Source organism: Elephas maximus, chromosome 8, assembly GCF_024166365.1.
Source record: "Elephas maximus indicus isolate mEleMax1 chromosome 8, mEleMax1 primary haplotype, whole genome shotgun sequence".
NCBI classification, from domain to species: Eukaryota; Metazoa; Chordata; class Mammalia; order Proboscidea; family Elephantidae; genus Elephas; species Elephas maximus.
In genome coordinates, this window is record NC_064826.1 from 9,051,710 (window position 1) to 9,065,192 (window position 13,483).

The following is a 13,483-nucleotide window of genomic DNA, read 5'->3' on the forward strand; positions in this document are numbered from 1 at the left end:
CCATGTCCACTCACTGAGTTACTTTTCCACTTAAATCAGGCAGAACTAGTTTCTTCGGCTTGAACTAGGAGCACTAACTGAGGTAGTGCCCTTCAAAGAGCATCTCAGAGCCCCTGGGTGGTATAACTGGTCACGCGCTCAACTACTAACAGAAAGGTTGGCAGTTCAAACCCACCCAGAGGCACCTCAGAAGAAAGGCCAGGTGATCTGCTGGAAAATCAACCACTGAGAACCCTCTGGAACATAGTTCTATTGTGCCACACATGGGGTTGTCCTGAGTTGGAACCGACTCCATGAAGCTTCCCATCAGCTTCCCTCCCTCCTGGCTGTACTACCTGGACGTGAGCTGGAAACTTCTAAAGGTACATGAGCAGAAAGGAGCTGTGACTCTGAGTTAGGGACAGAGATGATGAAGACAGAGGAGCACTTCTCTCTTCAATGAGCCCTAATAGGTCGAGGGGTTAGAATGTAACTCGTAATTTCAGCGTCTCATAAGGAGACAGTCATTAATGCCAGCAATAGGAGAAAAGTAACAGCTTCCCTCTTTTTCTCTTCCGAATCTGTCTCCATTATTTATTTTTTTTCTCTCACCCAACTCAAAAATATGTACCTTTGGCCTGCACATGATTGAAATGTCTTGCCATTTTCTTCAGGACTAGGGTTTCCAGCCTGCTATTTTCTTATCTACATAAGAGTTGCACTATTTCTTCCCAGTAAACCTGGGGAAAAAAGCCTTGTTCTCCATCAAATCCTGCACAGCCCCGCCCCTCCTTTCCCCAAGCAGACACAATTGCTTAAAACACACAACATGATCTTCTTTATTTAATTGTTTAATCAGTTTACATTCCACAACTGACAGGTTATTTATTTTTATTTTTTTCCATGAACAAGTCATTTAGTTAATTACCAGACACTTTTTTTCCCCTCAATCGATGGAAATACAGTATTTCTGCCAATTTGAAAAACAATATTACAAGATGCAGTCAGTTTCCGCGAAGTCTCCGGTTTGCTCTCTGCTTTCTTGGTCCTTAAAAAGTCACGGGACCCTGGAAATTTCCCTTTTCGTCCCCCTCCTTCTCCCCTCTTGAAGTCGCCTCTCAGGGGATCACCTGTCTGGTGAGGCTCACCTTTCCTGTAATTGATTCATTGTGAGAAGGAACAGACAGTACAGTAGATCTGATAAGATGTAGCATTCTTGTTAGGATTAAACAGCACATTTATTCACATCGTATCAGAACAAATTAACATCGTATTTAATCTTATTTTAGCACCAATAACCACAGGAATGGCTCCCTCAAAGAGCAGAGGATTTGTTACAATCCTGCAGTACACACCACGGCTTGTCTAACCAATCAGAAAGCACTATGCAAATTAAAGGTAAATAAATTCATATTGACTGAGCAATCATCTGGTGGACCATAAACACTCCAGGTGTTTGAGAGTTTTGCCGGCGATGGTCCCTGACTAATGGCCACATATAAAACATAACCAAATCGGCTCATCTTTTTTTTTTTTTTTTTCTTTCTTTCTCCCTCTGCAACACGGGGCTCAGAAGGCTATCTTTCAAAAGAATGGAATTTTGTCTTACCAGCTTTTTGAAAAGCTTTGAGAATGCCCAGGGGTTGGCTGCTTACATATTATTCTGTTCTTTGCACTAAGATCTCACTTCTTATCTTTTTTTCTCCCAACAAAAGAGACTCCTTCAACCATCAGGAAGGTCTCCAGGCAGGGAGGAGAACTAGGAATGGTGGACGGAGTCCCCGGGTAGGGACAGAACACGTCACAGCCACATCCTAGGAGACCGGATCCACCTGTGGCCACTGCCCTTCCTAGTGTGTCTCCTTTTAACACTCGACTTTAAGATAAAATTTTCAGGAAATGAAGGGATTTCGAAAAAGCACCAAGTACTGATGAGATGTCCCTACCTAGCAGGTGGCTGGACCAGATGATAGAAGGTGGTGGAGACAGTTATTCTTGGCAGAGAGCCCTGGCTGCCCCTCCCCGCTGTGGCTGCCCCTCCCCATCGCGGGATGAAGGGTAGAAGCTCACGTTCCTGTGGATGAAAGGACTCCAGGAAGTCCTTTCAACAGGCAGTCAGGAGCAGGGCCATGTTGGTGTGTGGACACCCCCTGGGGCAGATGGGACATCTAGTTCACTTCTGCCTCCCAACACAGGGTCTTCCCTCCACCTCAGCAGGTGGAGCAGAACCTCTCCTGTAGACCAGCACCAGCCTCCACCCTCCGCCAGCCGTGCAGAGTGGCCCCCGCAGTGAGGAGGCCCTCAGCCAGCCTCCCAGTGAAGCATCTACATGGCAGCCCTGTATGGCAGCCTGCAGCCATGTGCTAATCACCATCATGAAAAACAGAAGACTATAAAGTCCCAACTGAGATGTTTCCTAAGAGTAAAATTCACATTGGACTTTGAAGACTTTGTTGGAAAAATAAAAGAACATAAAATATCTCATGAGTAATTTTTTTACACTGATTACCTGTTAAGGTGATGCAATTTTGAATCTGTTGCATTAAAAAAAATTACTAAAATGACTTTCACCTCTTTTGACTTTTTTTTTTTTTTTGAATGTCGCAGCTGGAATACTTAAGATTGCATATATGGCTTGCATCATGCTTCTATTGGATGGGCTGATCTCAATCGCCTTCCCCAAGCTGGTCACAGAGATTGACCCCTGGGGACGTCAGACAGGGGGAGTGTCTGGCTGGGTGAGCCCATACCCTGGGGATGTTGGTTCACTGGCCAACTTGGTGGGCTTCCTCCTCTGGGACCTGGGGAGGCAGCTCTTTGTCCTATAGGGTTATCCTTCCTGCTCCCCCCTCCTCCCTCCTGTGACATCAGGGCCAGTGCCTGGGGCCCTGCTCTGCCGCCGAGGGTGTGCTGGTGGTTCCACCATTCCCCCCCGCAAAAGGACCCAGTTCAGATCCCTTTCCTTCTTCACTGTTCCTTTAGCTGACCTGTCCTCCCACCCCGCTGCCCGCCATTGCCTTCCTCATTCTTAGGTGGTGGCAACCCTCAGCCAGGCTCCCTGCTCCTGGCATCCTTGGCCAGTTTGTAGAGCAAGTCAGAGATTCCCAAGCAATCCCCATGCCTCAGCCTCTGGTCCTCTCTCTCCACCCCCTGTCCAGCAAGTCTCTGTCAGCAAAGATCACCCGCTGAGGGCATCCAAGTGAGAGGGAAAAGGCGTGGGAGGGTGAGAAGGCAGATAAAGGCTTTGGGCTCAGAGTGCAAGCTGCCTGTTGACTTGAGGTCAGTTTCTCTGGAGTAAAGGGTGAACGAGAGCAGCAGGGAAGGAAACTCTCTCGATTAGCCTCGATGCAGGGAGTACGCACAGCACAGGCTGGGAGACCCCCTAGAACAGCAGCAGAGTGGACGAGGGGACAAGGTGCCCTTCTGAGCCCCGGGAGCCCCTCCTCCTCCTGTTTGGCTGAGGGACCTGTGAGGCCCGGAGAGTGGTGACTGTGACGGGCTCCTGCTGTGACCCCAGGTCTTGGCACTGACCTTTGCAACATCCTTCACCTTTCAGACTTCCCTGCTTTCACTTTTGGGAAAAGATATTTTACTTTAAAGGCAAAACCCTCTGTAACAGAGAGCTCCAGAGCGGACGCTAGTGATGACCAGAAACAACCAGAAAAATCCCCTGTGCTGATGGCTTTCCTCTCTCCCAGCCTCATCCGGAGTCAGGGTTTCTGAGCAGTCCACATAAGCCCTGAGGAAACTACACAGTCCCTTCTGCTTAGTCTCCATTTCCCTCCCCTTCTAATTTCAGTTTCCACTTCTATTTGTCCATGTTTACAGAGAGTCTCAAATCGCAAAAGAACCACAGGTAGAGATGGGCAAAGAGCCTGGAAATGAGTTCCTGAAGCTCTTTATGTGAAAGCCATCATCACACACACAAGGACACAGACGCAGACACACGCAGACTAGGAGGGGACTTGGAAAGGAATGGCTTAACCAGAGGGCGGAAGGGAGACAGGAGAAGAGAGAGGTTTCCCAAGGAGCAATGCCCATGGTCTTGGGAAGGAAGAGCAGGAGATACAATTGCTGAGGGTGGTGGCTGTCAAGAGGTGGCAGGTTTGGAGGTGCCAGGTTTGGGTGACCCCTGTACCACCCCCTTGCTTCTCAACACTGAACAAGCCCCCTGCAGCTGGGCTGTTCCCAGCACCAGATGGGCTCCATCTACCTAGATAACAATGACTTGGATGGCCCTTGGAGAAGGCACTCCATAGAATTTCCAGTGTCTGTCTGTTTGGAAGCAGACCCTCAGGCCTTTCTTCTGAGGCACCTCTGGGTAGACTAGAACCTCCAATCTTTTGGTTAGCAGCTGAGCACGCTACATGTTTGCACCACCCAGGGACTCCATTTGAAACCTAGGATTCGGTTTATCCCAAACACGATTACACCCAGAACCTGTCCCATTGAACATACCACCCCAAGGTCTTCCTATGGGAAGCCCTCCCCTATGCCTGGGATGAAGCCACCTGCTTTGCCAACTGACAAGGAAGGCCCCAGCTCCTGAAACTTGTTCTCAGGGGAAACCTAAAAGCGCACTAAACTCCTTGGGAATATGACTTGCTTCCACCACTTGGGCATGTAAAGCTAGAATAATGTTAGGAGGACGGTGGAAAAATAAGGCATCGGCCACGTGCCCTGGCTAATCGTGAACTGCTTGGGCTCATATTTGCGATTTGCCCCATCCGGTTTACCCATACTATCACCTCTAGGGATAAAATTGAGGGAATAAAAGGACATGCCCTTTGCAAAACGGGCTTTGGACAAAACGAAGGAAACCCGGGGAAGGGTGACATGAATTTAGGAGCTGACTTGTCTGGGGCACCTGAGCCAGAGTGGAACCCCAAGTGCTCAAGCTAGATAGGCACAGTCCCGAGCCAGGGCCAAGACACCCTCTCCCTCGGGATTATCCGTGTAGCAGCGAGGCACAGAAAGGATGTGGAAGAGTCCCGCTCTGGACACGGCCCGGGGCTCTGCGCTGCAGGGTGGTTTGAGAAGTGCGTCATTTCACGACACGCCATGTTTGCACATCGCTTGGCAGTGTCTTTGTCACCCTTCATAGCCGTGAGGTAAAGTGTTAGCATATCCTCATTCTGCAATGAGGAAGTTCAAGTATGGAAAGGACACAACACCCAGGGTTGCGGCAGGTGCGCGCAGAGCTGAGATGCAGTGTGCGGTGACCACGTCGTGTGAGGGTGGCTTACTTAGCAAGTGGTTTGGCTTCAGTGCTCCTCTGCCTATTGTTAGGTTGAGATGGCACCAAAAAAAAGAAAAAAACAAAAAACCAAGGAGTTGAAAAGAGACCCCAAAGTAGGGATCCTTTAGCCCCACTCCCCACCTGCCCCTAACCTCTAGCATTCAGCTTTCAGGGGCTTCTTGGCTATCCTCGGGGATTCTGAATCCTATCTCCTGCTTCCAAGGACACAGAGTCAATGCCATGTGGACTGTGTGATCTGGGCCATGGACAGCCCTCCTGGCAGCCCAGAGACCCTCACTGATGGAGGACCTTTGGGGTTACGGCCATCATGATCGGCTCCCCCACAGATGCCCACAGTGATAGAATTATGAACAATCTCTTAGGCCTTTTTGTGTTTTATTTTTCTAATTTTTACAATAAGCATGTATTACTCAGGGGAAAAAATGCAATAGCCTGTAAGTACGTCTTCTAAGAGCTAAGGATAATGTTTCAGAAACATTTTGCACCACAGCAGCCTCACCGGGAAGGGGGTAGAGAGACCCCAGGGTTGACCGCTTTGAGGGACATCAGCATCACTTTGTGTACATGAACTGGGGCGGTGGGGGGGGTTCTTTACAAATTGGTTCCTGACTCAATTGTATACAGCTGGGAGTCAGCAGAGAGGAAAGACAGCCTGGCTGGTATACGTCAATCATCTCCACCTCTGGTTAAGCCTACTCACCCTGACTCGGCATCTTTCCCTGGGAAGGGCAGAGAGTGTCCATTGGGACACTTAGTCCCAGGAGCAGAGGGAGGGGTCTAAGCAGCACAGTGGCCTCAGTTAGCTACAAAGATGAACCAAGCATCCAACACAAACTCCACCAGCAGGGGTGGATTAACCAGTAAGCAAGGTATGCACAGGCTTAATTGTGTTTACTTACTCATCTGCAGTGCATAATCTCACATGATGAAAACAGGTGAAAATGGGCACTATAGATGAGTAAGCACAAATAAGGCCGTGCACACCTTGCTTACCCACTCTTCCCACTTACTTGGGAATCGTTTAATTAACTCTCTCAGAATAAGCTAGGCAAAGACAGACCATTCTAAATGCCCTTGAATGAGGTACTTGGCTTCATTACTCTGAATTTGACTCAGGTGGGTAGGTGTAGAGCCTTAGGGAACACATCCTCTCACCAAATCAGGCCAAAAACAGGGGGTGCTTTTAGGCCTCCTGACATTCCTGTGGATGAACATGATGCGGGGCCCAGAGCCCAGTCTCAAACTCTCACCACATCCTCTTCTCCTTCCCAAATGAAAGGCAAGCATTGCCAGATGGAGCTACTCACTGCCAACAGGAGAAAGACCAAGACGGCACCAGGGCCAGCCTGCTGTGTGATTGAGAAAGACTTGGTCTTGGTTTGGTAGAGCGGTCCAGCCCCTGCCTTCATGATCACTGAAGCTGAAAGGGTAGAGTTGTTGGATGGATGGGGCTTATGGGGGGGCTGAAGCTGAAAAAGGCCCATTTTTTAATATTTTGATTCCAGGGAAGCCTCAGACTCCCTTATGAAACCAACAGCTGCAACCAGCAAGGGGGCTACTTGGAGTCCATGGGCCTCTCTAGAGAAGAATGACTTAACTACATTAATGGCCCACAGTTGACGGAAAAGAGAAGTAGATGTGAATGGAGAGAGAGAAGTGAACAGAAGAAATCATAACTCCCCCAATGAGGAGACAAAGAAATGAGACCCCTCTCCAGGCAGACACCCCACTTTCCTGAATTCCCAACCTAGTAGGGAGGGAAGTCAAAGTTGGAATGGGTTCCATACTCAAGTTGGACAACTTGGAGCTCCAAACACAAACATGGTCACAGAGTTCACATGCACACGCCTGTAAGGAACCTGAACTTGACCTGGGGTGGGGACTGGGTGCTTTGATGAGGTCCTGACCCTAAATTTCTAGAAGGCTGGGTCCTACTTGGGTTTGGAGTTCACAGGGTCTGGCCTAGAGAGCTGCACAAGGTGAGGCCCCTTTCTCTTCTCTCCCTTCCCTCCTTCCTCAGACACTTCACAGCAGGAAAGCCAGAGTAACTGCTTGGGGTGGCATTCCATGTGTGGCCTGGCTCCTCTGCTGGCCAGGGCTCACTTCGCTACAGGGCCTCTATCCTGGCCAGCCAATGGGCAGTGTTTTGGCTCCCAGAGTGGGCATCTGTGTGCCCATCTGGTCTACTATCACAAAGCCCCCCAAGCCCTTCCCTGCTGAGGGTGAGCTGAGCCCAGGTGGCTCCTCTGTCCCTAGGAGGCTCTTCACCCTTCAGGGATGGTCATGTCTGGAAGGGGTGCAGTAGGCTTTGCTGAAGGTCTGCTATAAAGGTAACTTGATCCACCTTTGGCAGGTAGGAATAAAAGAAGAGGGTATTCTTGATGCCTGAGAGCCAGTGTCCACACCTGGTTACTCAAGGAAAGTTTCAACGGTTGATACCAAATTGCCCCGTTTAGATCTTTTTTCACTTTCCTGTAACTGGAAAGAGCTGGAATTTGGGTCTGGGCCCAGACAAGGCCTCTGCCCACAAACAGGTACGTGTGGACAAATGGTTCTCCTCACCTTGGCAGAGCGCATCCCAAGACACTGAGTGAAAGCACCGGCCTCTCAGTCCGAGATACTTCTTTTCACTCTTCCTCCAGCCTGAGAGTGCCTTACCCCTTACGGAGGAAAACTACTTTTCAAAGAAAATAAGAAAGAACAATTTCCTTGTACAATTGAAAAGCCGGGGTTTCCTGAAAATTATTTCCCTTCTTCATAGGATAAATCCATCGTTTACAAACAGCCCCAGGCCCTCAAGTGGAAGCCAAGTGTCGCCACTCTCAATCTCCCAGCCCGCCCACACCTGGCCAGTGTCCCTGGTATGGCAGTCTTGAGTGGTACACCCCCACCTGCATCCAGGTACAAACTTACACAAACAGACATAAGGCACACCTCAGAGGTGCACGTGCCCTGAGCCCTGCACATCCAGTGTGTCTCCCACAGAGCCAGCAGAGAGCAGAGGAGGGGACAGAGGGGCAACGTGAGCGGTCAGGAGGTGGGCAAAGGTGCGGTGGGTGGGAAGCTATGCTGGGAGACGGGTGGGGGAGAGGAGTGTGGGGTGGTAAGGAAAGCTGTGGGGCTTGTGAGACTTCCTAGAGCGTATTTATTTATGAAGCAGCTGAAGTCCCTGCTACCTGGTTGGTGCATGGCTAGGTCAGCTCAGGGACCTGGCCTCGTCTCCCCGAGGCTTGCTCTCACTGGCCGACCCCGCCCCTAGAGCTGCACAGCCCCCTGCCAATGGCTCCGCTCACCAGCACCTGCAGTACCAATTGGCTCCACCAGGCTGAGACCATGTGGGGGAATTCATCCCACCTGTGTTTGGGTCCCAGCCACTGAGACGGCTATTTTGGGATGCATGGCCTTGAACATCAAGAGGAAAAGGCGGAAGATGGAAAGAGTCCGGAATTCTCCATGAATTTACACAATATCATACAAACGCAAGCCCATGGGGAACGGAGTTCCTTTCTCTGCATGTGGCCCATTTTCTTTTACCTGTACAGAAAGGTCACCCAGAGGAAAGGGGTAGCTGTCCAGGGAGAGAGGATGGCTCCCAGTGACGGGGAGCAAGAGGTCTCGTTTGGCATACGTACTTGTACGACAGCAACCAGGGAGACGCGCCTCCTCAACCTTGCACCCCTTCTTCTGTCGTGGTTTTTGTGCCCAGCCGTGTCTTGCATGTCCAAAGTTAGAGCACTCAATCCTGTGGAGTCCCAGAACTGTGACATGAAGAGCCCCAGGGTCCTCAGGCCCAGTGGCTTTTTCCCCCTTGGTTCTGCCCTCTGGAAATTTGAGCTGTACTAAAAATAATAGAAAAATGCAAACCAAACAATAAAACCCCACATCCACCACACGCACACACACACTCACACCAAGGATCCATAGCTGCAGAATTGGCACCCACTTAGGCTTGCCCATCCTGGTACCTCCCAGGTCTCTGAGCCTCCATCTTGGGGCATGAAACCACCTCACATGACAGTGAAAACAGTCCTGATGCAATATTCCATTGAAAAGGTAGAGGAGAAAAGAAGGAAAACCACCCAACGTGGTCACACACATACACACACACACACATACACATATCACAGCATTACTCCAAGGCTCCTATCTGCCCAGGGAGTGCAGGTGGGGGTCGGGGTGGGGCAGCCTCTTGGTGAACCTGGGTGTAAGGCAGCTGGAAGATAAGACGGGGTCTTCTGAGCATTCACTGAGGTGTCCACTTATTGATGTGCATCTTCTCTCACCTCTAAAACTTTGTTGGAAAGTTTGGCAGCAAAGAGAAAACTCCCTTTTCAGTTTGCTTTCTCTTCCAAGTCTTGTTTGTCGCTGGTGGGCCAGGAAGGACATCAGAACAGGAAGAGCAGGAAAAGACGTGGTTCTGAAGTGGCCTCAGAGGTGGGGGCTACGTTCTATGGACTAAGGGCTTTGTTTCTTGGTGACAGGACTGGTGGGGATGGTGTCCTCTCCTGTTGGCTCAATGGATGGCACGTCCTTCTCTACAATTGGGCTGCTTCAGACAACGCCGCACTGTCCCTTCTCAGCCCACCACCCCATTCCTGTGAGTGACAGGAATGGAGAGGCCATTGAGAGGGGTGACGTTCACTCTGTCTTCAAGAAACGATGAAGCCAAAAGTTAAGAATGGGTAGAAGAGCCACACGACGGGAAAGCTTTCCCCATCTCGGTGATGAGTCAGCACAAACTTGGGCGGAGATGCGGGTGCCGGAGCCAACTCAACGCTACCTTGGCCCTGGCATTGTTTTGATTTAGTTTTGTTTTATATATGTATATTATATATATATTTATATATGTGTGTGTGTAGTTTGAGCATTCGTTTTTTTTTTTTTTTTTAGCACACTGTCCCATTCTCAGGTCTGGATTTAGGGCAGTTGGTCCTCGGGACAGGTTGGACAGAAGGGGCCAAGGTGCAGAAGAACCCCGAGATGAGAGTGAGGCCCAGGCCCCCCCATGCACAGAACATGGACCATCCGTAGCCGTGGCTGATGTCGTCGGGGAGTCCGTACAGGTAGCGTGGGTAGCGGGAGAGCTCAAAGTTGATCCCAGCCACACAGGTGCACAGTGAGATGATGCAGAAGGTCCCTGCAGGACAAGGGGGTGGGGGACATGGGGGGCAGCAGAGGAGAGGGAGAGAGAGAAGGGAGGACCATTACTTTTTCAATGTATCATATATATGTGTATCATATATACAACTCATATTAACCTCCAATGCAAATACTGCTAAAATAGTTTCTATATGGCATAGAATTATAACCCAGCTCTAACCAACAGATATGGGATGTACTACAATAAACTTTGGTCAACGTTCGCTGTGGCCTGTGCGCCTTATGTAAACTGATAGGGCAGCAACGACCTAAGGAAGCATGTTTAGTTTGGGAAGGCAGGGCTGGGTAGATGGAAGAAAGAGGAGGGAGAAGAATATTCTTTAAGGGGAGGGAACAAGAGCAGGTCTGTTATGCCACATATTTATTATAAAACCGCTTGCCTCCTAACCGGTGAGTTGCTTTAAGATCCAACCTTCTTTCTTTCAGGCCCAGGCTCAAGAGTCTGTGATAAGTCAAACAGGTAGTGTTATGGATTGAACCATTTTCCCTCAAAAATGTCTGTCAATTGGCTAGGCCATGATTCCTAGTATTGTGTGGCTGTCCACCATTTTGTCATCTGATATGATTTTCCTATGTGTTGTAAATCCTATCTCTACGATATTGATGAGATGGGATTGGTGGCAGTTATGTTAATTAGGCAAGATTCAATCTACAAGATTAGGTTGTGTTTTAAGTCAATCTCTTTTGAGGTATAAAAGAGAGAAGTAGAGAGACATGGGGGAACTCATACCACCAAGAAACAAGAGCCAAGAGAATAGTGTGTCCTTTGGAAGCTCCTCGACCGGGGAAGACTGATGACAAGGACCTTCCCCCAGAGCTGACAGAGAGAAAGCCTTCCCCTGGAGCTGGCACCCTGAATTTGGACTTTTAGCCTCCTAGAGTGTGAAAGACTAAATTTCTCTTCGTTAAAGCCATCCACTTGTGGTGTTCCTGTTGTAGCAGCACTAGATGATTAAGGTAGAGTAGCGGCAGATGTGCCTAACATTTATTGACTTCTCTGACCCAGAACTGTGCTAAGTGTTTGACACCCACGGAACCTTTAAATCTCGCAAAAGTTCTGGGAGGTGGGCTGTATTGTTTCCCCGCATTTTACTGATAAGGAATTCGAGGCCCAGAGAGGTTAAGTAATTTGCCTGAGATCTCACAGCTAAGAACTAGTAGAGCCAGGTTACAAACTCAGGCAGGCTGGATCCAGGGTTTGCACTCAGCCACAAAGCTATTTACGGTGGGTGTCAGGCCAGGTGGGTCCTTCAGGGTCTCCTGCTGGACACATGGGTTCACGTTGAATCTGTGATGTCATGAGGTGTGGTGAGAGCAGGGGGTCTCCCACCACAGCCCTGGGGGGCTTGTTAGAGCTGCTGGGCCCCATCCCAGAGTTTTGGATTCTGTTGGTCTGGTACCCGGCCTGAGAATCTGCATTTCTAAGAAGTTCCTGGGTGAGGCCAATGTTGCGGGTTCAATGACTCTCTTTTGGAACAATCTGGTTAGGAAAAAGCCTTTACTAAACAAGAGGAAACTTACCTAGGCCAAGGGTCAGGTCACAGCAGAAGTACAAGCAGGTAATAAATGTGAAAAACACGCCATTTTACAAATAACCAAGAGAAAATAAAACGCACGGTGACACAGCGTAGGCTATCATATCAGCAAAGATTTCTGCTTTGTTTTGTAACCTTCACTTCCAGAACGGGGAAGGGTGCAGTATCCGGGCAATCTCAGACACCCAGGGGGAGTGGAAGCTGGCGTTTCCTGACTGGGAGTCATCTTTAAAATATCCCAACCTTATGACCTGGCGATTTCCTTTGGGCTAGGAGAATCAGCCCACCTGGGGACAGAGGTTTAGACACAGAGATGTCTCGTGGTACGTGAGCGGTGGTTGGGCAGAAGCTGGGGTGAGCTTCGGGCTCTGGGCGAGACGGATGAGTCACTTTGGTGCAAAGACCACTAAGGCCGAGGGTAGAGGGTGGACTGGAGGAGGAGACAGTTAAGAGGCTGCCACAGCGCCCGCCCAGGGAGATGGAGGAGCACTGCGAATAGTCACCTGGGGCTGCCAGGAGGGGCAGACCTGGGGCTCCTGTGGGCTTAGTCAGCTGTTGTTTGCAGACAATGGAAAGCCAGGGGTCAGGGCTGACCTGGGCCCAGGTGTGGTCTACACAAAAGGTGTGTGTGTGCTTGTGTGAGACTATGTATGTACTGTGCGTTTGTGTGTGTATGTGTTGGGGTGTATATGTGTGTTGTGTGTGTATGCATATGTGTGTGCACATGTGTGTATAGATGTGTATACTTGTATATATGTGGGGGGTGCATGTATGTGTGTGGGATATTATGTACGTGTGTGTGTATATACATGTGTGTATTGCTTGTATATAGGTGTGTGTATGTGTGTGGGGTATGTGTATACATGTATTGTCTACATGTATGCACATGTGTGTATAGGTGTGTATGGTATGTATACATATGTATATATGTGTGCAGTATGTATATATGTGTGTTGTATGTGTGTGCACTTGTGTGTATAAGTATGTGTACATGTGTATATTGTATGTGTGTGTATATATGTGTGTGGGTATGTATACACGTGTATGTATTATGCATGTCCATGTGTGTGCACATGTGTATGGTGTGTACATGTGTATATTGTGTATGCATGTGTGGGGGTATGTATATATGTGTACATGTATATGCGTGTGGGTATGTATACATGTGTATGTATTATGCATGTTGATGTGTGCATCTGTGTATGGTGTGTACATGTGTATATCATATCTGTGTGTATGTGTGTGGATATGTGTATATGCATGTGTGGGGGGTATGTATACATGCGTACATGTATATGCATGTGGGTGTGTATACACGTGTATGTATTATGCATGGGTATGTGCGTGCACATGTGTGTATGGTGTGTACATGTGTGTATGTATATGTGTGGGGTGTGGGTATATATATGCATGCATGTGTATATGTCTGTAGGGTATATATGTGTGTGTGAGTGTGGCAGTGCGGTGAGCCCAAACTTGAGCTGTCCTTGGGATGCTCAGGGCACTTGGAACATGGATCTGGAGCCCCATAGAAAGTTCTGAACTAGAT

At 49.1% G+C, this 13,483-nt stretch overlaps 1 protein-coding gene across 1 annotated transcript in view; it reads right to left on the reverse strand.

The window, feature by feature from the left end:
* Positions 1–849: 849 nt before the first annotated feature.
* The window catches only part of TMEM178B (transmembrane protein 178B), a 394,067-nt gene continuing 381,433 nt past the window's right edge, over positions 850–13,483 (reverse strand). Inside the window, exon 4 of the mRNA XM_049894638.1 lies at positions 850–10,376. Coding sequence (XP_049750595.1) covers positions 10,126–10,376 — 251 coding nt within the window. The 3' untranslated portion in view covers positions 850–10,125. The remainder of the gene's footprint in view (positions 10,377–13,483) is intronic.